Source organism: Leptodactylus fuscus, chromosome 1 (assembly GCF_031893055.1).
Source record: "Leptodactylus fuscus isolate aLepFus1 chromosome 1, aLepFus1.hap2, whole genome shotgun sequence".
NCBI classification, from domain to species: Eukaryota; Metazoa; Chordata; class Amphibia; order Anura; family Leptodactylidae; genus Leptodactylus; species Leptodactylus fuscus.
Genome location: NC_134265.1, coordinates 125,526,116 through 125,548,268, shown reverse-complemented (window position 1 = coordinate 125,548,268; position 22,153 = coordinate 125,526,116). Strand labels below are relative to the sequence as shown.

General features: G+C 40.7%; 1 protein-coding gene across 2 annotated transcripts; it reads left to right on the top strand.

Moving 5' to 3' along the window:
- The first annotated feature begins 473 nt into the window (after positions 1-473).
- AP1B1 (adaptor related protein complex 1 subunit beta 1) lies at positions 474-21,810 on the top strand. Of its 2 annotated transcripts, none has more exons than XM_075276565.1 (22): positions 474-610; positions 4,382-4,443; positions 4,533-4,638; positions 5,044-5,179; positions 7,347-7,592; positions 8,055-8,245; positions 8,347-8,568; positions 8,650-8,770; positions 8,861-8,956; positions 9,150-9,265; positions 9,996-10,161; positions 12,365-12,463; positions 12,649-12,908; positions 13,503-13,704; positions 14,478-14,507; positions 14,818-14,952; positions 15,127-15,272; positions 15,353-15,482; positions 16,114-16,198; positions 16,436-16,522; positions 17,726-17,880; positions 21,364-21,810. In XM_075276565.1, exons 2-22 carry the CDS (start codon positions 4,407-4,409, stop codon positions 21,436-21,438), a joined length of 2,841 nt encoding a protein of 946 aa, XP_075132666.1. In that variant the 5' UTR covers positions 474-610; positions 4,382-4,406; the 3' UTR covers positions 21,439-21,810. The 2 variants fall into 2 exon arrangements, with proteins under 2 accessions (XP_075132666.1, XP_075132665.1); XM_075276564.1 differs by having other exon boundaries at positions 13,500-13,704.
- Positions 21,811-22,153: the final 343 nt, after the last annotated feature.

Sequence of the window (22,153 nt, the reverse complement as noted above, 5' to 3'; positions counted from 1 at the left end):
AGGAAGTTTGTGGCTTGCTGTGCTAAAAAGTGTGTGGGATTGCACAGCTGGTGGTAGGAGTTGTGGTTTTGTGGGGGTCCTGGCAAAAACGTATGTCTGCGAATGTGATGAAAAGTAGCCTATCGTTCAATCCTGCCTAGGAACTATGTTTGTTGAAAATTTGAGCCAAATCGGTTGAGCGGTTTTTGCGTGATTGAGGAACAAACATCCAAACACACATACTTTCACATTTAATATAGTAGGATGGTAATGGTTGTGACTGGAGAAGCTGAAGGCTGAAGAGACAGTATATTGAAGTATAATAGTGGCATCTATATGGCGTCTGTCTACTCTACATAGACACACTGCTGGCATACACGGACACTACAACACCGGCAGCCTGGCACTCCATCGCTCTCCTTCTCTCCATCTCTCCTTCATTCAGTGTCCAGGTTTCCATAGAAACTGCAGCGCCTAGACGTGGATACCGGATGCTCCCTCTCGTCGTCACTTCCGGGAGCTAGTGACAGCCATCTTTGCAGTGATCTACCGGGAGGAGGAGGAAGATCCGCATACCCCTGACGTCCAAGGAGCCCGAAACCCAGGACCGGTCGCCGCGTCCTTCACACAGGTCAGAGTCGCTGCATCTGTCCCCGTCCCAGTACGCGCACACCTGGCCACTGGCAGACCGGAAGTGTGCGAGCTGCTGATGACTGAGGGCTGGGATGAATATATTATATCCCATGTTCGAGCTTCCGGGGCTCACCGGCTGGCGGGGAAGGGGTTAATGACAGCTGGCCGCAGCCTGAGGTGTATTCGGCCGCCATTCATAGCCAGTGACAGTCACTCCTATAGACAGGGCCGGCTGTAGTGCAGGCAGGGACAACCTGTGGCTTGTGCCGCTGTCAGCGTGCTGTGATCGGGGGCATATTCCTCTGTCACCTGACTATGGGGCAGCTTTATGAATGGGATTCAGACTACACACCTTGTCTATGAGCCCCCCCCCCCAAACTAGCCCCCCCTGTATTTTTATTGATGTTGTAGTTTTTCAGCAGAAATGGACAATAAAAAGGAAACTCTTATACTTCTCCTTTCTGGTGAATCCCGGCTGGGCTTGTCTGCAATGTGTGACTTCAGCCTGACTCCATAATGACGGTGGCCATTGGAGAAAATTCGCAGCCTTTCCTGCACACTGCTAGGCCTGCCGTCCAGTATACAAGGTTTATTGTTATCTAAGGCTCTGTTCACACCTGTGCTGGCTCTCCGCTGGGGGATTCCATGTCCCATTCCACTTGAAAAATCCAGAGCAGTGCTTTTCTTTCTGCTTTTTTTTTGTCCTTTTGGGGTGGAAACCCAGCGGACTCATTATAGTCTATGTTGTCCACTGGTTATCGCTTTTTTGTTTTTTTTAAAGTGGATTATGTTTCTGTTCAGGTTGTGCCCAAGCGGACCCCTTGAACGGAAACTCAAATGCAGGTGTGACCCTACAAATCACGACCGAGACAGAATAACTGGCTGAGGTCCTGACCGCTGGTGCCACAGGCGGGCACTGCTGCTCGAGGCTTTTTCTGGGTCTCTGGCACTGCAGAAACTGGGTAGTTCAGCTGTTCCGCTGTTTCCCTAGTCCCATTTACCACTATGAGAGTTACAGAAACAGCGTATAGCAGAGACACATCTCTTTCTGTAGGCCGACCCAACTGGTCATTATTCACCATAATTACAGACCATGTTACCGCTATATATCACAGCATCATGATTATCTATGGTTTGTCTGCATCAATAACACATTGTAGTATAATACTTCAGCAAACCAAAATTCAATGTCTGAAAAAACTTTATTCCATAATCTTCATATAAAAAAAATTAAACACAGAACCAGTCGAAAAATAGAGCATCTAGGAGCAACACGGTGGCTCAGTGGTTAGCATTGCAGCACTGGAGTCCTGGGTTCAAATCCTGCAAAGGACAACATCTGCAAGGAGTTTGTATGTTCTCCCCGTGTTTGTGTGGATTTCCTCCCATATTCCAAAGACATACTGATAGGAAAAAATGTACATTGTGAGCCCTATGTGGGGCTCACAATCTACATATAAAAATAAATAAATTGAGGATTTGGATATTGGATGTCAAAGGCATGACATCTGATGTTGACATATCATATAGAGCAAAACCGCTGTGGGTTTAATTTTTTTAAGTGAATATTGTGGAATAAAGTTTTTTTCATACATTGAATTTTGGTGTGCTCAATTATTATGCTACAATTTGTGACGAGACTTCCCAAATATTTCTTGGCACCCATTTACAGGAATAATTGGTTCCCTTGTAAGGCGTGCATATCTTTTGCATATATTTGTTGCATCTATAATACAGACATATTATAGCCATGTGAATCCAGCCTAACATTGTGCTGTGACGGAGCAGCCTGACTTGGTTTAGCAAGTCTTTACTTTTAGTAATAAAAGCATGGCTGGTATGACCCATGGCTGGTATGGGACTTGTGCCTAGAAGACGGATGTGCTATAGCCATGTGAATCCAGCCTAACATTGTGCTCTGATGAAGCAGCCTGACCTGGTTTAGCAAGTCTTGTACTAAGAGTGGTTATTCTAGACCTACTAGGGTTAGCAGTAGTGTTATACTGTGCTTTGTCTTTCCTGCATCCTATACACCAGGTATTTCCATATGTTAGTGAAGACCTTGTAGTAACATAATGCCAAGTATGCTTTAGAACAATGACATATGGGAATAGAATAATTTGCATCAAATACATACCTTTTAATACAGCTGATATCATGAAATCAACAAGGTATGTCCACCTTCTCCAACACCATTTTACGTTGTGTGCTTTCAGTTAGTGACTAGAGATGAGCGAGTACTGTTCGGATCAGCCGATCCGAACAGCACGCTCGCATAGAAATGAATGGACGTAGCCGGCACACGGCCGACGTCAAAGCGGAAGTACCAGGTGCATCCATTCATTTCTATGGAGCGTGCTGTTCGGATCGGCTGATCGAACAGTACTCGCTCATCTCTATTAGTGACATTAATCCCCCTGTCCATGGGATAGAGAATAGATGTTTGGTCGCTTGGAAATCCATTCAGTTACTTAATATGTACTGAGCTTGTCACAGCAGGTATTATAATGCACAATTCCAGTGGTCCATATAGGAACTTAATGACATTTGTTGATCTCTACATCCCTACCAGTATTTCTAAGCGTTTGTGTTTCAACTGGTTTACAGTTTTCTTCTGGGATCAGATTCCTGGTGTACAGTGAATAAGATTATACCTGGGAGGAAAACCAGTCTAGCCACTTATTCAGGTATACGCCTTTGGTGCAGATATTTGTAATGGCCTTAGCAGAAGGGAGGGTTATGACGTCAGTGACTTCAGCCTACTGTGGCAGGACTGAATATCTGGGGTCTGAGAGTCTGATAAGGCTGTATGCCCCAAAGTGATACTGCCCCCCAATTTCTCCTATGAAAGAACTGGATTTTCATCCGGCAAGGAATGTGCTTGTCCATGTTGCCTTTGCATCCAGTCATACTCTTATAGCCAGGCTATAAGTCTGAGATCAGAAGCAGCAACTTTAGACCACTGTTTTGGGAGTATAAATTTGACTGGCACTGTTGTGGGAGAGAATTAAGAGTGCTGCAAATGCCCATAAGTTGCCTGATACGTCCGTCTTAGCCCTATTAGCTAAGCTAGTATTATTATTGGCTATTATTTGCTTGTGAATTTGCAGGAGATTTCACCTAATGAATGCATGGGTGAAATCTGCAATGAAAATCTATAGAAAGGATCGACTAATCTTAGTGACACTTTGAAAATCTTGTTGCTTTTACAGTATTGTATTGCACTATGGATTAGTCACATTCAAATATGTGGCAAATCATATATAGTATGCAATAAATACGATTATCCTAGAAGTGTCACATGTCAGCAAACGTATCACATGATTCTTTGATTCTACTATCTAATCCCTGTAATATGATCTGCTATGCAGTACACTTTCTTCTGAAACGTGGACACATATACCCCTTTAATTTCTTGCATTTACTTGGAATATAATTAGAATTTCATTACTCTGTAGTCACTATTGTAATCACATCAGTCCTCGTCCCTAGTGGAGCTCAATCTAATCTCCATGTCAGCCATACATTTTATTAATATCACAGGAAGCCAATTACCCTATGTTACTGGAATATTTGCGTTGCAGCGTGTTTAGTAAGAACATGTATAATACAATAAACTTGGTGTTGCTTCATTGCTCCCCTCTGACCTTCTCCTTGTTTTCTTTCCTGTTAGATGGGGGTGGGACAGCTTTGTTCCTTCCTGTAGCCTCAGCTGATAGCATGCTATCCCTTCTTCCTTGCTGACTTACTGTATCTCCTCTCCCTATAGCTAACAGAGAAATCCCTGTGCAAATATGACAGACTCCAAGTATTTTACCACCACCAAAAAAGGTAAGACATGGCAATCTGGGATCTCTCCACATTGCATTTGCCTTGTTGGTATTTGCTGTCAGAGCTATTTTTGTGTCTCACACCTGCAGGTGAGATCTTTGAGCTAAAAGCAGAATTAAACAGTGACAAGAAGGAGAAGAAGAAGGAAGCTGTGAAGAAAGTCATTGCATCCATGACCGTCGGGAAGGATGTCAGGTGAACGGAGGAGTGGGGTATCACATTGCAGTGTAACTGAAGATGGTTGATGGCATATGTGATTCTCTGTGGGTCCTGTAAAAAATGGAAAATTGGAAGGCTTTCATATACTGACAAGCTGACTTGGCTTTTATTAGTGCTGGGAAGTTATCTGTCATCACATAAATAGTGCTAGCTCAGCTCTTTCTAAGAACCCCAGTGGTCTGAAAGCCTCATGGTTTGCTCAAATTACAAATAGTTTTTTAAAAATTTCTTTTATGCCGTTCCCTTTGTAGGGTAATAAATAATTTTGCTAGTAATAGAGGGTCATTGTATATGTGTATGACACTGGACTACTCATGTTTTCAGGTGCATGCATTGGATTGTTTGTCACCATGTAACTGAATCTCTCTTTTTTTGTTGCAGTGCCCTATTTCCTGATGTGGTGAACTGTATGCAGACTGATAATCTGGAACTGAAGAAGCTCGTGTATTTGTACCTGATGAACTATGCTAAGAGCCAGCCAGATATGGCCATTATGGCCGTAAACACTTTTGTTAAGGTGTGTGACAAAATGAGAGATCAGCTGCAGCTATGTCTGCTATCGGCTGTGAAATGAATGAATACATGAGTACAACAAAGTTTTGTTAAATACAGTATATTCTCTATTTTATGTAATTGCAACTACGATAAAACATTGTTAGGAGTATTGCCGAATAACAGCAAAAAGTAGTGCTAGCTGAAGATTCGTTTTAATAAGTGTATACTAACACAACCCCCTCTCCCCACATACACATTTTTTTTATTTATTTTTTTTTTACCAACGCTAGCAAGATTTGCTGCTATTTGTCAAGACGCAAGCCTTCCAAGTTGTATGGATGGTGACTGATTCTATATCACAGATTTCCTGGCATTGTTCAGTGCACTATTCTCTATTTTCAGCTTTTGTGTGCCTTGTATGGTCTATGTACCAAATTAGACTGGAGTACAATTGGGCAATAGCTGTGAATATCATTTATTTTCAACATCATAAAAAGCCGAAGTCAACACTCTCTTCACCTTTAAAAAAAAAAAAAAAAAAGAAGTATCTTTTAGTTGTATCTGCTAAAGGTGGAGTGAACTAAGGATAAGATTATGAGCCTAAATTGCATGTCCTGTCAAAAAATGTCTAGTAAAATGATGGACACTAACAGGAACCCAATGGGCCCTCATTATAGTCAATGTGGTTCATCAGACACTGTTAGTATGCGTCATACGATGACACTGCCATTATTTTAGTTTTCCTATCATATATCTTGTGAATCTAAAACAAAACACAGCCTAAACTCACTTTTGTTCCAAAGAATGTTCCACTTCTGATGCTCGGATTGTGATTTCCTCGGCTGTAAACAATGTGAACAGTAAACAGAAAAAAACTACCCCAGAATCCAGCATTCTAAGGCTGTGTTCACAGAGAGTTTTTTGGTAAGGAATTTGATCAGGGAACTGACTCAAATTCCTCCTCCTAAAAACGCCTCACCATAGGACTGTATAGTGAGGTGTTTTTTTGGTCAGGATTTTGAGTCAGTTTCCTGACCAAATTCCTGACCAAAAAACAGCCTAAGGGTGCATTCACACTACGTAACACCAGCGTGTATCACAGCCGTACACGCCGGCGCTACAGCAGGTCTGCCGAACACTTCCCATTCATTTCTATGGGAGCCGGCATGTGAGCGCTCCCCATAGAAATGAATGGACTGCTTTTTTCCATTCATTTCTATGGGGAGCGCTCGCATGCCGGCTCCCATAGAAATCAATGGGAAGTGTTCGGCAGACCTGCTGTAGCGCCGGCGTGTACAGCTGTGGTACACGCTGGCGTTACACAGTGTGAATGCACCCTCAGAAGGGATCCAATGAAAAAAGGTTGAAATAAAACGACATCCTTTAATGCATTAAACTGGCTATATGGGAATAAATCTTCAGAGAAAAAAATAACATAAAATTGCTTATGCGTTTCGGGATCTATGATCCTTTAGTCATAGCATACTCCATTTTACGTTTAATTAAAGGATAAGTTTTATTTCAACCTTTTTTCATTGGATCCCTTCTTGGAATGCTTGATTTTGGGGTAGTATTTTCCATATGTGAATCTAGCTTTAGTTGAATGCCTTGTCTACACAAGCATGAGTTAGCTATAGATGAGAATGAAGGTCCGAACAAGTTGTTCTGAGAATTTTAGTGTAGTTGCCGACATGGTAGCTAATGCCAGTCTCAAAAATAGGGGAATGTATAATGAAATCAAGTAGTTTTGGTATAGGAATTGTCACTATTTTTCAGTTGAGTTTCCAGTGTGCTTGGTTTTGCAGATATCATGTAACATGATGACATTTTTTTTTCTTCTTTATTTTGCTGAATGTTATCAGTATGACACATACCATATCAATATGGAGCATACCATAAGAACTTTATATTTTCACACTATATTGCACACACCCTGAATTACTGATGACAATATTCTTCTTCTAGCCAAATGGATGTTTTTAATATCATTGTGGTTAAGTTATACTTGTGGGAGGGAAACCACAACCTGGTGGCTTAATTCTTAGACACTATAGCCACTTCATAGCTCTGTACCATCACATAACAGGTGCATGGCTAAACCAAAAAATAATTAACTGTGTCTTTACAATGATGTAAACATCCCTCCAAAACTCTGTAATTTTATACTCCTTTATTTATTTTTATACCAGGACTGCGAAGACCCAAACCCATTGATCCGTGCTTTAGCTGTCCGCACCATGGGCTGCATCCGTGTGGACAAAATCACAGAGTATCTCTGTGAGCCATTGCGCAAGTGCCTGAAGGATGAGGACCCGTATGTGCGCAAAACGGCAGCAGTGTGTGTTGCCAAACTGCATGACATTAATGCTCAGTTGGTGGAAGATCAGGGCTTCCTTGATACCTTGAAAGATCTCATTTCGGATTCCAATCCTATGGTAAGAAAACTGCCCTTGTTATATCCTGTTGGTGATAGTTGCACAGCAGAACAATTTGCTGAAAAAGACATAATTATAAGTCATATCACTGAAAAAGATGATTTTAGATGAGACAATGACACCCATTAATTTCTTATAAGCCAGCATTCTGCACCCCACATTATCATGTCACTGACATCTTATATAAATCTAATCTTTTTGCACATGGATTGCACATCTGTTTACCACATGGATTGTAGGTGTGTGAGTGGCACCTGTGCAGTCTCCAACATATGTCATGTGGGCCTGTACCCATCCTGCAGTAAATCCATTGCTTCATCCAACATTGGTAAGGGACAATATAAAGAAGTAGAGGGTAAGATGATATAAATAGATCTTGTAAATGGACCAGCTAGCAGTCAGGCTCCATCTTTGTAGATAGATTACTTGATTGTAAATGTCCATTCTGACTTCTCATTCTAGGTTGTGGCAAATGCTGTAGCAGCTCTATCAGAGATTGCAGAATCTCATCCGAATAGCAATCTTTTGGACCTGAATCCACAGTCAATCAATAAGTTGCTAACTGCTCTAAATGAATGTACAGAGTGGGGTCAAATCTTCATCCTGGACTGTCTGGCCAACTATGTCCCTAAAGACGATCGGGAAGCTCAAAGGTACGTTGGAAGTTTCTTAAAATAGACATAAGATATGTTTGTTTTTTTTGTTTGTTTGTTTGTTTTTTACTCCATATTTGATGTGCTTGTCCTCTTCACAGTGTATGTGAACGTGTTACTCCACGTCTTTCACATGCCAATTCAGCGGTGGTCCTCTCTGCGGTGAAGGTTCTCATGAAACTCATGGAACTCTTATCAAAGGATTTGGATTACTACGGGACACTGTTAAAGAAGCTGGCACCCCCTCTTGTCACTTTACTCTCTGCTGAACCTGAGTTGCAGTATGTGGCACTGCGCAACATCAACTTAATTGTGCAGAAACGGTAAGATTTTCATTTCCAGATTGACCATGTTTACAAGCGCTACGCTGACATATACTAGAATCTGTCATTTATGCCTTTCAGGCCAGAGATCTTGAAGCATGAGATGAAAGTTTTCTTTGTTAAATATAATGACCCGATCTATGTTAAACTTGAAAAACTTGACATCATGATCAGGCTGGCTTCGCCTGCAAATATTGCCCAGGTTAGTTGTTTTATTTTGTGCATGTGTACAAAGCTTTCTCTTTAATCAGCATATCTGTGCTGAATATACTTTTACCTTTAAATCATTTAGGTTCTGGCTGAACTTAAGGAATATGCCACAGAGGTGGACGTAGATTTTGTACGGAAAGCAGTTAGAGCAATTGGACGCTGTGCCATTAAGGTGGAGGTACGAAATGACTATTTCAAATGTGCACATTTGGAGACATTACATGGGTGTTCTAGTCGGAAGCATTTATAATCACTGGGACTCCCACCCATCGCTATAGCTGTGGTACACTGTACTCCATGCCCTCTATCAATCCATTGGACTGATGGAAAAAGATTCTAAATTGTGATTTTGACATTTGCTTCCCTTTCAGCAATCTGCAGAGCGCTGTGTGAGCACCCTGCTGGATCTTATTCAGACAAAGGTGAATTATGTGGTCCAAGAAGCCATTGTGGTGATAAAGGACATTTTCAGAAAGTACCCAAACAAGTAGGTGTCACTGGATGATCTAATTTATAATCCAGGTCAGGGTGGGTTCACACTTGCGCCCGCTCTCCACTTTGCAGGTTTCTGTCTTCTGCCCGAGAAACTGGACAGGAGACAGAAACCGGCAGTCAGTTTTCAAAGTCACCTCTTCTAGTCTCCACAGCGAAACCTGTTTATTTTAACCGGACATTCAGGACTTTGTGTCCGGTTAAAAAAAAAACAACTTTCGCCACAGAGACCAGAAGACGCTGCCTGGTTTCCGTCTCCTGTCCAGTTTCTTGGGCACAAGACAAAAACCCACTAAGCGGAGACCGGGTGCAGATGTGAACCTGCCCTAAAACTAATAATTTGATGAAGTGTCAATACTAGTTATGACTCAGAATATTTCCTTCTCTTCTGGTATAGGAGTTGTATAACCTCTTTTTTATCCTGTACCCTTCTCCCTATTCAATCAACTAAGCTATAATCCAGATAGGCTTATTTTACAGTGAACAGTCAGGCGATTTGTGTCACTTGGTGTTTTCAGCTGTCAGTGTGTTCATTTCTGTATACTAGATTCTTTTATAAAAAAATAAAAAAAAAGAAGTATAGTGTTTAATGCTGATTAGTAATGGTTTAGAAGGAAGGCAGAATTTATTGACTGTGAGTATTGTTAGAAGATCGTCCTTTTCTGCATACGTTTTCCAGGATGTCACAATAAGGCAAAGTTTCATATTCACTCATTTCTGCTTAGATATGAGAGTGTCATATCCACACTGTGTGAGAACCTGGATTCCCTTGATGAACCAGAGGCAAGGGCTGCAATGATTTGGATAGTAGGAGAGTATGCGGAGCGCATTGACAACGCTGACGAGCTGCTGGAAAGCTTCTTAGAGGGATTCCATGATGAGAGCACACAGGTGAGTCATGTCTGTGGTGCTACTGAAATCGTATCGCTGAATTGTCTTTGATGGTGTCAAGAAGACTGAGGAATAGGTAGCAGGGATGAGCTTTTTCTATGGTTTATTTCGATATATAGGTCATAAGGAAACACAGCTCCACAACGGGTTATAAGGTTGCCAAGCCAATTGTCCAGCAGCCGACAAATATTGTGCATGTGTCCTATTAATTAGAGTAGGATGTATGCTTTTAGGGCTGTGTGATTAATTTGATTAATTTGCCATTTAATGAAATGTAGTTATGATGAATTGAATTGATGTTAAGGGGGGTTGTCCACTTTTTATCAAATTGTTAGCTCTCTCTGCTGCCTTGGTACTGAGAAGTTGCAGGGGTCCCACCTACTGCTCTAGTATTGATGGCCTATCCTAGGGAGAAAGTGGATAACCCCTTTAACCGTTGCCGGGTCTGTTATATTCCACGCAGGCTTTCTAATCTCATTGATGGCTGTGATCAGCAGCTTTTTCACTGTAGTGAATAATTGACAAGCCTGCATCAAATGTATCTGAAAAAAACAAAATCCAGATTAAAATTGATAGTTGTCCATAAATGTGAAAAACATCTTGATTTAGTATTTAGGTAAACTCGCCAAGCCCTAGGTACATAGTATTACATAGCCTGGCTAACTAACATGCTGTTATGTCTACCCATTCCTGTCAGATTGGATGGGGATGCACTTCTAAATATTAGTGTTTCGTTTTTTAAATAGGAGAAATGTTTTAAAGGTTGTTCTGGCTACATTTATTTTTTGTAAAAAATCTAGTTAATTGTGTATGCCCAAATAGGTAGTAGCATAGTTTTTTTTCCTCCTCTGCTATCAGCCTGGTGCCCGTCGGGCTTACTGTGACTGGATTCATTTGAAGTAGAATAGACAGTCTACTAAGACAGACTCATAGATTTGTGTAGAACCTTTAGGGCTAGTTCACACGTAAAAACCTCCTGGCTTATTTTGGTCTTGAAAAAAACTGCTTCCTAATTAGGAAGCTTTTTTTTTGACATTGCCAAGCTTTTTTTGGAGCTTTTTTTTTGTAAAAACCGCTTCCAAAAAAAGCCAGGCTGTTTTCCCCTCCCATAAAGTGAATGGGCTGGAAAAAAACGCGCGGTTTTTGCCTCCCATTCACTTCTATTGCTTTCTTCAGGTGGAAAACGCCTGAAGAAAGGTCATGTCGCTTCTTTTTTCTGCTAGCTGAAAAATAAGGGCTAGTTCACACGTAGGCAAAGGGGCGGATTTTGACAGCGGATTTGGCTTCAAAATCCGCCCCTTTACAATGGTGGTCTATGTAGACCACCGGGCTTTTTTTTTCCGCTAACCGCGGGCTGCCGCTAGCGGAGAAAAGAAATGACATGCCCTTTCTTCAGGCGGAAGCCGCGCGGCTTCCGCCCCCGGCAGCTCCCTCCTATGTCGGCTCATTCATTTGAGCCGACAGCGGAGGGGAAAGCCGCGACCGCGATGGTCGCGGCAGGTGGGTTTTGACAAGAGAGAGACGCGGCTCACCGCTTCTCTCTCGGTGTCAAAACCCGCGCGGGCAGTTCACGTGTGACCTGACCCTAACTAGCAGAAAAAAAAAGCTAGCTGTTCACATAGGGCTCCATTGTAAAGAGGCTGATTTTGAAGCGAAATCCGCTGTCAAAAAACTCCCCTTTTCCCACGTGTGAACTAGCCCTTAACGTGGATGTCCGCGTTCTGTATGATTGTAAATGTCATACACTGCTGTGTAATGGTATAAAACAACACTACAGCTTCTTGGTCATAGGGAGAAAGTTTTCCCTGGTGGTCATTGGTCCGAATGTAAACAAGGCACAACGTCCATGCCTTTCCAAGTTGGAGGCTGAGTTCTCTACTATGGAGGTGCTGATAGCACGGAGAAGGTTCACATGCAGGTATGCTATGGACAACCTGTATTTGCACTGAACAGGTTCAGCATGTGCAATGGAGGACAAAGCCACCAGCTTGGAAAGCCATGTCACCACAGCTTGTTTACATCACTGCCCTTCGGCAGCTGGGGGAAGCTGATTTTTTTTTTTGAGCTGAGATAATCCCCTTGAGCAATATAGCTGCTTCTTATGTCAGTGTATGGCATTTCTGAAACTTATCCAAAAAGCAGACAACCCCTTTAATGGTTTTACATAGCTCTCTGTGTTAAACTGATTGATTTATTTCTTTAGGTGCAATTGCAACTTCTTACAGCTATTGTGAAGTTGTTCTTAAAGAAGCCAACAGAGACCCAGGAGCTGGTACAGCAAGTATTAAGCTTGGCAACTCAGGTGAGTGTAATACAAAGGCTTAGATGTCCACATGGTTAAAATGTACTTTTGTAGCAATTATTATGTGTGAAAGCAATAAACTGTCATCTTTTATTAGTATATAGTATTTATTATTTCATAGCTGAAGAGCTATGGAGATATAAGTTGCTGTATTTCTTAAATGTATCTCCTGCACTTCACTTTAGGATTCGGATAACCCAGATCTCAGGGATCGTGGCTACATCTATTGGCGACTGCTGTCCACAGATCCTGTTGCTGCCAAGGAAGTTGTCTTGGCAGAAAAACCTTTGATCTCAGAAGAAACTGACCTCATTGAGCCCACTTTACTGGAGGAACTTATCTGTTATATTGGTACACTGGCCTCTGTATACCACAAGCCTCCAAATGCGTTTGTAGAGGGAAGTCGTGGAGTTGTTCCAAAAAGGTTACCACCTCGAGCTGGCTCGTGAGTATTTAGTGGATGGCAGGCTCCTTGTATTGGTTTGTGTTACTATACAAAGAATGGCTTATGTCCAATAGCTCACGTTTTATATTTGGTAGATTGGACTACATCAGTGTATGTTGATGAACATCAGATTTTGCCCTTCTGTAGGCTGTGTGTCTCAATTGACATTTAAAGTTTGTGTGTAATTATGTAAGCCAAAGTCAAATTTTTTGTATTTTTCAGACTTGGTCTTGTTATAGACAGAGTCAAATAATTCTCTTGCCAATGTTTTTCCTTTGCATATTTGATGCCATTACAAAATTGGTTAAAGGGGGTTTTGAAGTTAAAAAATATTAATGACCTATCCTAAGAATAGATCATCAAGATCAGTTGATTGGCGTCCAACAATCCAACCATGGCCATAATGGGTTGAATTGTTGGATGCCAACCAACTGATCTTGATGATCTATTCTTAGGATAGGTCATTAACATTTTTTAACTTCAAAACCCCTTTAACCAATTTTGTAATGGCATCAAATATGCAAAGCAGACAGGAGGGGAAGTAGTAGTAATAGACAGACAATTTCTAATCTACTTACATTTTGTTGACAGCAGTGAGAGCGCGGAGAGTCCAGATGCAGTTACCACAGCACCACCCCAAGTGGAAACACACCCCTCAGTCATCCCATCTCAGGGCGATCTGTTGGGTGACCTCCTAAACCTTGATTTAGCACCGCCAGTCAGTGGACCTCCCCTGGCTACAGCTTCTGTACCACTGGGTGGAGTGGATCTCTTGAGTGGTGGGCTGGACACTCTGGTATGTAACTAATATATAACCCTCCATTTGTCCCCATAAAATACTTGCGTTTGAATATGTAGGAAGTGATTTGTTCTAAGGTAGTCTGTGCTTCTATGGCCATAATATTTGTTAATAGTACAGAACATGCCCTGTGTTTGCAATATTGTCAACTGGCTACAGACCCTCCACAATGTATATGGTGTATCCATGGACTAAATCGCTTAGTATCAGAGGTCAAAGACTAACTTGAGATACATCTTGTATGAAGTACTTCATCTACTTTCTTCAGTAACTTTGTCAATAGTTCCTTTAAATCTGTCATGCTCTGCTTTGGCGTAAACAATGTGAAGTAATTCATCTCTTCTCCATAGTATATCAGGCTGATCCTTTATTTCATTTTTTTCTCTTTCTGTCAATGTTCTTTCCTGTGCTGCTCCTGCCTGCTGTTCTCCGGCTTTTGTGTGTGTCTCCCTGCCTCTTTCTGGTTGCCTGTGCTCTGCCTTCCCCTTTCATCTGCTTCAACTCCAAAGATTGTGGAAGACTCAGAAGGGGTATGCTAGGGAGAACTCTACATCTATACTGCATGGATTGTTGGGGGTTGTATTAAACCCCATGGGGTCTCATCAGAATCATCACCCACTGTGCAGAAATACATTCACTAGGACTCACCATCACATCCTAGGGACTATAGGGTAGTTTTGTGGCCGCCATTTCAATTTGGCTTTCTTATAAGTTATTTCTTAAAAATCCTTCTAAGAGCTTTTCTTAAACAATTGTTTCTTATTTTACAGCTGGGTGGTGACACTGGTCCAAATCTGAATGTAAGTGCAATTCCTTATCTCTTTTTTTCATTTATAGTCATTTTGTGTATCATTTGAGCTATTGCCATAATTTAGTTATCAGTCATTTCACTTACCCTTTTTGTTGTCTCATGCCGTGCATTTCCTTGACTAAACCCACAGTTCATAGTATTAGCCTGCTTTCCTTAAATATAACACAGCATATAGATACATATGATAAACTCTCACATGGCTTGTATATGGTCATATGATTGTAAAATGTGTATGACTACTAATATTTAGTGTAGTGCTACTTTGTAAACTATGTATCCATTCTGCTCTTCTCTTGTAGCTGCCTACTGGATTCATGGCTCCTCCGGTAGCACCTGCTCCCCTTGGCGCTCCACTCTCTGGAGGACTTAGTGACCTCTTTGATTTGGGCAGTGGAACAGGTGCAATCATTGGATCTTATGTGGCTCCAAAGTCAGTAAGTAATAGTGTTTCATATATCCACTTGGCTCTTTGAATGATTTTGAACAATGTCTAAGATGTATATTTTCTTTTGGAAGGAGACAATAAACTGCTGAAAATCTCTCTTAGGACTGCTGATGTATAGGGTATCTATAGCTTCTGAATGGGTGTTTTGGTTTTCTAATGACAGGTATGGTTGCATGCAATGAAAGGAAAAGGTCTGGAAATTAGTGGCACTTTTGCAAGAAGATCTGGTGCAGTATTCATGGAATTGCAGTTTACCAATCGAGCCCTTCAGGTCATGACTGACTTTGCTATACAATTCAATCGCAACAGGTAAAGAATATGCTGCCTTAAAGCCTCGAGTCGGGTTATCTTTTTTGTCGTCTTTGACTGACTGACTTTTTTCTTACCAGTTTTGGGTTGGCACCAGCTGCTCCACTACAGATTCTTACTCCTTTGGCCCCCAATCAATCTACAGAAGTCTCTCTCCCTTTAAATACAGTTGGATCTGTCATGAAAATGGAACCTCTGAATAACCTACAGGTAAAGGTCCTGCATAGATTGTTACCTATGATGTAGTATTTTACCCTCGCTAACAATTTTATATCTATATATTATTAAGATTATATATTTTTAAGCAATTTCTGTTTTGCAGTAAATTACCTATTTTTTATGAACATTTAAAGGGGCTCTATCACTGGGAAAAGTCATTTTTATCTAAACACATGTTTGCATAGGCTTTAGAAATGCTATTCCACACTTACCTATAGTACGTAGATTGCTTCAGTGGTGTCTGAATAAGTCCGTTTTTATTCATATGCTAATGAGCCTCCAGCCAGCTCAGGAAGTTCCCAGCAGCCTCCTCTCTCCCATTATCTTCTATGTGTGTGAAGCAAACAGGAAGCGAGTCATCAGCAGCAGCAGGAGCCGTCTCCCATAGAAGACAATAGGAGAGGTGCGCACCTTCTATTGTGCACTAGTCTAATTAGCATATGAATATAAACGGACTTATTCAGAAACCAGTGAGGCAATCTATATACAAAAGGTAGGTGTGAAATAGACTTTCTAAGGGCTATGCAAAGGTGTGATTAGTTAAAAATGACTTTTCCTAGTGATAGAGCCCCTTTAATATCATATTTTTGTGGTTTGATGCAGTATTTCTGTTTTCCTGTAGGTGGCAGTAAAGAACAACATTGATGTATTTTACTTTAGTGTTGTATATCCACTTCACATTCTATTTGTGGAAGATGGAAAGATGGGTGAGTATGCTGGAGGTTCACCAGCAAGGAAGTTCCTGTTTGTGGCTTAGTTCTGGGCATAATGCTAAGTGAGCGAATGTGAGAGACTTCAGCATCATTCCCCTGTCATGTATAAGTGTTATTTCTTATGAAAAAAATAATCATGGATAGCAACACTTCTCAGGCATAGGCTATGAATAGATAGGGCTGGGATACCATAGAGGACAAAAACTCATCAGTTTCTCTTTTTATGAACAGAGAGGCAAATGTTTTTGGCTACGTGGAAAGACATCCCCAATGAGAATGAGGCACAGTTCCAGATCAGAGACTGCCCTCCAAGTCCAGGTAAGTGTTGTACAAATATTAAAGAGTCTGTCAGCAGTAAAATCTGTCTCCAATATGGGCATATTTGTAAATTGTAGAATCGCCTCTACAAGGCACTGGGATTAGATCTAACTAATGTATTGCTGACCGGCTGCTTTGAATAATCCAACACAGACTATAATGTAACACAGACTAACAGATATTATATTGCACTGTGTTGTAAAGAAAGTGCTTAATGAGTTTATCTGCAGCAGCTCTCATGTACACATTGCAGAAATGTTCCACAATGCAAATTGTCTGCCAAATGCATTTTGGAATCCATAATTTGATACTTTTTCATCAAATGACATTGTGTTTTTCATTCTTTGCAAAGCATTGTGTGAAATTTCCAGAAAAACTGCAACAAAATCTATATGGAGCATTTGGAGTCTCCATAAGTAGAGAAATAAAAATTGACAGAGAGAAAAGTCATGTAAGGGGGACTGAAACCGGTGGAAGCCTGGCAGTTTTTAAGCAGATGGACTCTCCATCTTTTGGGCTCCCCATGCCGACCAGAAGGATGGAAACTCAAACATTAGTGAAAACCTTGTTTAAATAGCAACTAAATCTTTGCAAGCATCAAAACCTGCACAGGAAATACAGTTCAAATTCATTGTATTTCTCACAATGACTGGTCCATGTGCCGGGATAGAATTACTGCTCAATATTAATCTTAGGAGGCCTTCACACTTACACCCCGTGTTCAGTGTTTGCATTCCGCAGAGTTTCCGTCCTCAGCCCTGGCGAAACTGGAGAGGGGACAGAAATCCAGCGGTCAGCTTTAAAACGCATTCACTTGAATGGGTTTGTAAAGGTCACCGCCGGTGTCTGCCTGTGGCTTCTCCTTGCGGAAACCATTTTTTTTTTGGCCGGACATAAAATCAGACATGCAGGACTTTGTGTCTGGCTAGGACAGGCCGCAGGCAGCAGTCACAAACCCACTAGACACAAGGCGCAAGTGTGAACGCCGCCTTAGAGAGCTAGTATTTTACTTGTCAATACTAAAGTTTGTCTCTCTACTGAGGACCACTGTTACTCTACTGATCACTTTGTACATAGCATAGACAACTTTGGCTTCAGCTCATATTCCATTTATGACAACATTGCTGTTACCTGCTAGATGTCTTTTAGCCTGAGGTTATAATGTTGAACCATTTGTTGTGTAATACTGCTTTGATTTCACAGATGCAGTCAGCAACAAGCTGCAGGCCAGCAATATCTTCACAGTAGCTCGGCGCACGGTTGAAGGTCAGGACATGTTGTACCAGTCGATGAAACTTACAAATGGCATTTGGGTGCTAGCAGAACTGAGGATGCAGACTGGAAGTCCTAGCTGTGCAGTAAGTAATGTGATAGCGGTTCCCCTTAAGTCTGGTAATTCATATGGATAAATGGAGACTGATAAAAGCTGTGACTGACTGGATAATCATTTATGTGAAATCCATTTTAGATTTACTGGCTTTCCTATTTCTGCTTTATATCTAATTTGATAAAGTATTCATAACCTAAGTGTTGTAGGGAGCTCTTTTCTTGTAAAGGCAAAAAGTATTTTCTGTTAGCCAACCCTCAAAAGGCTTTAATGTGCATAGTTATCATGACTCTGAAGTCTCCGATCATACTGTAAGGCCTATACTAAAGAGGCGTGAACCTTTCATATATCTCCTGTACTTTTAAGAACAGAGAATGCTACATCTACAGAAGTAGGCTGCGCTCACTTGTTTTCCATTCATGTTTAATTTAAAAATACCGTATATACTCGAGTATAAGTCGACCCGAATATAAGCCGACCCCCCTAGTTTTACCACAAAAAACTGGGAAAACTTATTGACTCGAGTATAAGCCTAGGGGGGAAATTCAGCAACTACTGGAAAATTTCAACAATTAAAATGGTTTTTGGGTGCAGTAGTTGCTGGGAAAGGGGAGGGGGTGTTTTGGTTGTCTGTCTGCCCCTTCCCTGAGCACTGTTTTTTTTTTTTCCTCCACTTGGAATTCAGCCTGGCTGAATATAGGGTATCTGCAGTGCTCCTATTAACCCCTTCCTGACGGAACAGGAGCAGATACCCTATATTCAGTAGACCGGGCACTGTCAGACACACGGATACCTAATGTGTATGTGTCTCACAGTCATTTACTACTTTTATATGTATTCTAGGGAAAGGAGGGATTAAGAACTTTTATTTATTCTATTTTTTATTATATTTTGCAAAGCTCCTTTTTTTCCCCCCACTATTTTATGGGAGATTCTATACATCACTATTGCAGCTGGTCATAGACACCCCCCCTCCTAAAAAAAATAAAATAAAATAAATTAAAAACTGCTTTAAAAAATCGGCTTATACTCGAGTATATACGGTATCTAAGTCCTAAGGAGGTTTCTATCAAACTCCGGTCTTATGAATCACAAAGTTATATAACTTTTCAGTATGTGGGGACAAACCTAAAAACTAGACGGCTCTTTTCTGTGCTGGGTATCCTTCAGTGACAGAGTAACTTGTCTCATAATGTTATTGTTAAATGAATAGTTCAGGAGTATATAAGAATCTTTGGAATATATTTTATCAGAGGAACATACTTCTTTCTCATGTTATCAGCTCCTTGCCTACATACTAAACTGCTCAGTTCACTGAAGAGAAACTGCAGTTCATTAAATTCCATGGAAATGATCAGAGGAAGGAGAAAGAGTAGAAAGCAATAATCATAAAGTCTCAGGACTGCTAATACTTTCTGGAAAACTGCTAGAATAGCTTTAGGAATCTTACGGTTTCTTAAAGGAGCATCTCCCTTTGAACCTTTCTTGCTTTTCTTCCCTGTCCCCTCTCCATAGACTTCTAGGTAACCTGATCTGTCAGTGAATTGAGTAGTTTAGCAGGCTGGATAGGAGCTGATAAAGGAGGTAGTTCTATTATATGGTATATTACAACATTTCTTATATTCATCTTAGCTATTCATTTCCGAAAAAAAAGCTTTGAAATGGCAAATACACTTTAAGTTGTAAGGTCTGGCCGACTGTGCCTAGGCTTTACTCCCAGTGAAAACTATAGAATTTGTTTAGATGTCAGCTTTTTCTCTGACTTAATTGAAACATATGTCATATAACAGTAATAACATTAACATTGAAAGCCGTAAGTGCTACGAATAGCACGAAGAGGAATCTAAGTAGGCTTTAACAGAGCTATACAATATTGTAAGTCTGGGGCAATGTAATACCGGGTGGGTAGGGGAGGGAAAAAATAAATAAATACAAAAAATGGTAATTTTTTTTCATGTAAAAATTGTTTCCATCCCAGTAATCTATTTTCTCGGTTATCAGGACTTCAGATTAATGTGACAACATAGCTTACAGAAATTATAAAATTGTATTGCTAATCTAAAAAGAGGCTACAGAATGCAATTTCAGCCTTGAAGGGGTTGTCCTGGCATAAATGGAAAACCTATTTAATTTTTAAATCAGCCAGGGCAGTGAAAAAAAAAAAAAGTATACCTTTCCACGGAGCTCCAGTTCCTCCCAGCGCAGTCTGGTCTTTTCGGTCCATTGTTAACGTGTGGCTGAAAGGCATGTGATGTCATGACCCGTGAGAAGATGCCGGATTGGGGCCTGGACTATGCTGGGAGGACACGGAGCACTGGGAACAGGGGAGTAAGATTTTTTTATTTTATTTTTTTTTTTTTTTTTACGACCCGTCATATTAAAAAAAAATAATAATAATAATTCCTGGACAACCTCTTTAAGCGTAAAGACACATATTCAGATTTTTAATGCTGTTTTTGAAGCCAAAACCATGAAAGGCGTTAACAAAAGAGAAGTGTAATTTATCTATTAGGTTCTTAGTCTTCATTATCTATGCCTGGCTTTGGCTTCAAAAAGTACATAATAAAATATTTGGACATGTATGCTTACCCTAAGGGTTTGTTCACAGTTTTTTTTGCAGGTGGATTATCAAGTGGAATCCACCTTAAAATCTCTCTGATAACATCTGACTACATCTCCCATTCACTTCAGTGGGAATAAGATTTCTTTTTTTTCTCCAGCTAATTTCTTTTCTATTTCTTACTAGAAGCAGCATAACCTATCTTCATGCGGAATCTGTCTTGCAAGTCCCATTGAAATGAATTGGAAGCAGAAAAAAATGCTAGCGTTTTCTTGCAGTGTTTTTTTTGCCTCCCATTCATTTTAATGGGATTTGAAAGTGGATTCTGTCTAAAGATAGATCCTGCTCATTTTTTCTTCTAGCCTGACAGTCTGACTCCCATTCAAATAAATAGGAGAGGTTTTTTTGAGGCAGATTCCACTGGCATAAAGCTCCATGTGAACTTACCCTAAAGGGATTTTCTAAGATAATGAAAAAGCTGCTAAAGTCAGGGAGAGTGATAATATAACAAAAACAAGATATCCCCCCTTCCCTATTTAATCCCCTACTATATGGCTGCAGTGACTGCTGAAGACAGTTACTGACCTCAGCAGTACGTAACACAAGACTCGTGAGGTTAGTGATTATAGCAGCCAGTCATATGGGGTATATGGGCACGTCATCACTGCAAGGAATCAATTGCCATGGCAAGTAACAGAGCTGCAGTGCTGGCGGCTGAATAGACCTTGTTTTTATCACTAATCCGAGCATTGGCCAGCTTTTTCATTATCTCAGTAAATATTATATTGCTGGTATTGATCTCAATTTACAACCTATACTCAGAGTTACGCAGTCTTCTGAAATCTATGCTGGTTTATTGTCTAGACTAGTGTCATGTGGTTATTTGAATTGGGAGTGTTGTACAATAATCTATAAATGAAATGTCCCAAATTCATCATAATTTACTCTTAACAGCTATCTCTGAAGTGCCGGGCACCTGAAGTATCACCATTCATCTTCCAAGCCTTTGAAATCGTGCTGAAGAACTAAGCCTTCCTCTGCACCAGCTGTATGACGATCACCAGCCTAAAGCCTAAGTGGAAAGGCTGGGCGTATGGGAAGAGGCCTTGTGCGCATGTGTCTGCTACTTTTCTAATCTGGATAAATGAACATGGACCAAATAATGAATAGTGTCGATTTTATTCTCTTACTCCCAAAGTTGCACCTAATCCTGCCTTCATTTTAAACCCTTTGCTACCACATGGCCAGCACGGGGGTTAACCTGTTCACTGCTCTCATGAGTGTGGGTAGATCCTACCCCTTTTTATGGTAGATGCTGTATTGGTTCTGCTGGATCCTGTTAATTTAAACAATAAAGAACTTGGATAAAAATGTACATAATAAAAACTTTGATATGTGTGAGCCTCAACATCCCTTTATGGCATATTTTCTTGTTCATTAACTGTTTTATTATGTATTTACTGGGCATCTTAAAGGGACGGGACGGTTTTTGTACAAGGTTTCTATATGTCATATTGTCATAAACCATTGTGCTTTGTTCCATGTTGCTTACCTTAGTTTATTTCCAGCCCCAATGTTGCCTTCAAGTAGAGCATATAAATATTGGAAGTGAGCAGTCACATGATTTAATCACATGTTCAATTTCATGGCTGCACCCTGGGGGTGGCCTGTTGTTATGGTGCTGGACATGTGTGGATAATCATGTGATTGCCAATATTTTCAAGCCACCAGTAGATGTGGAAAA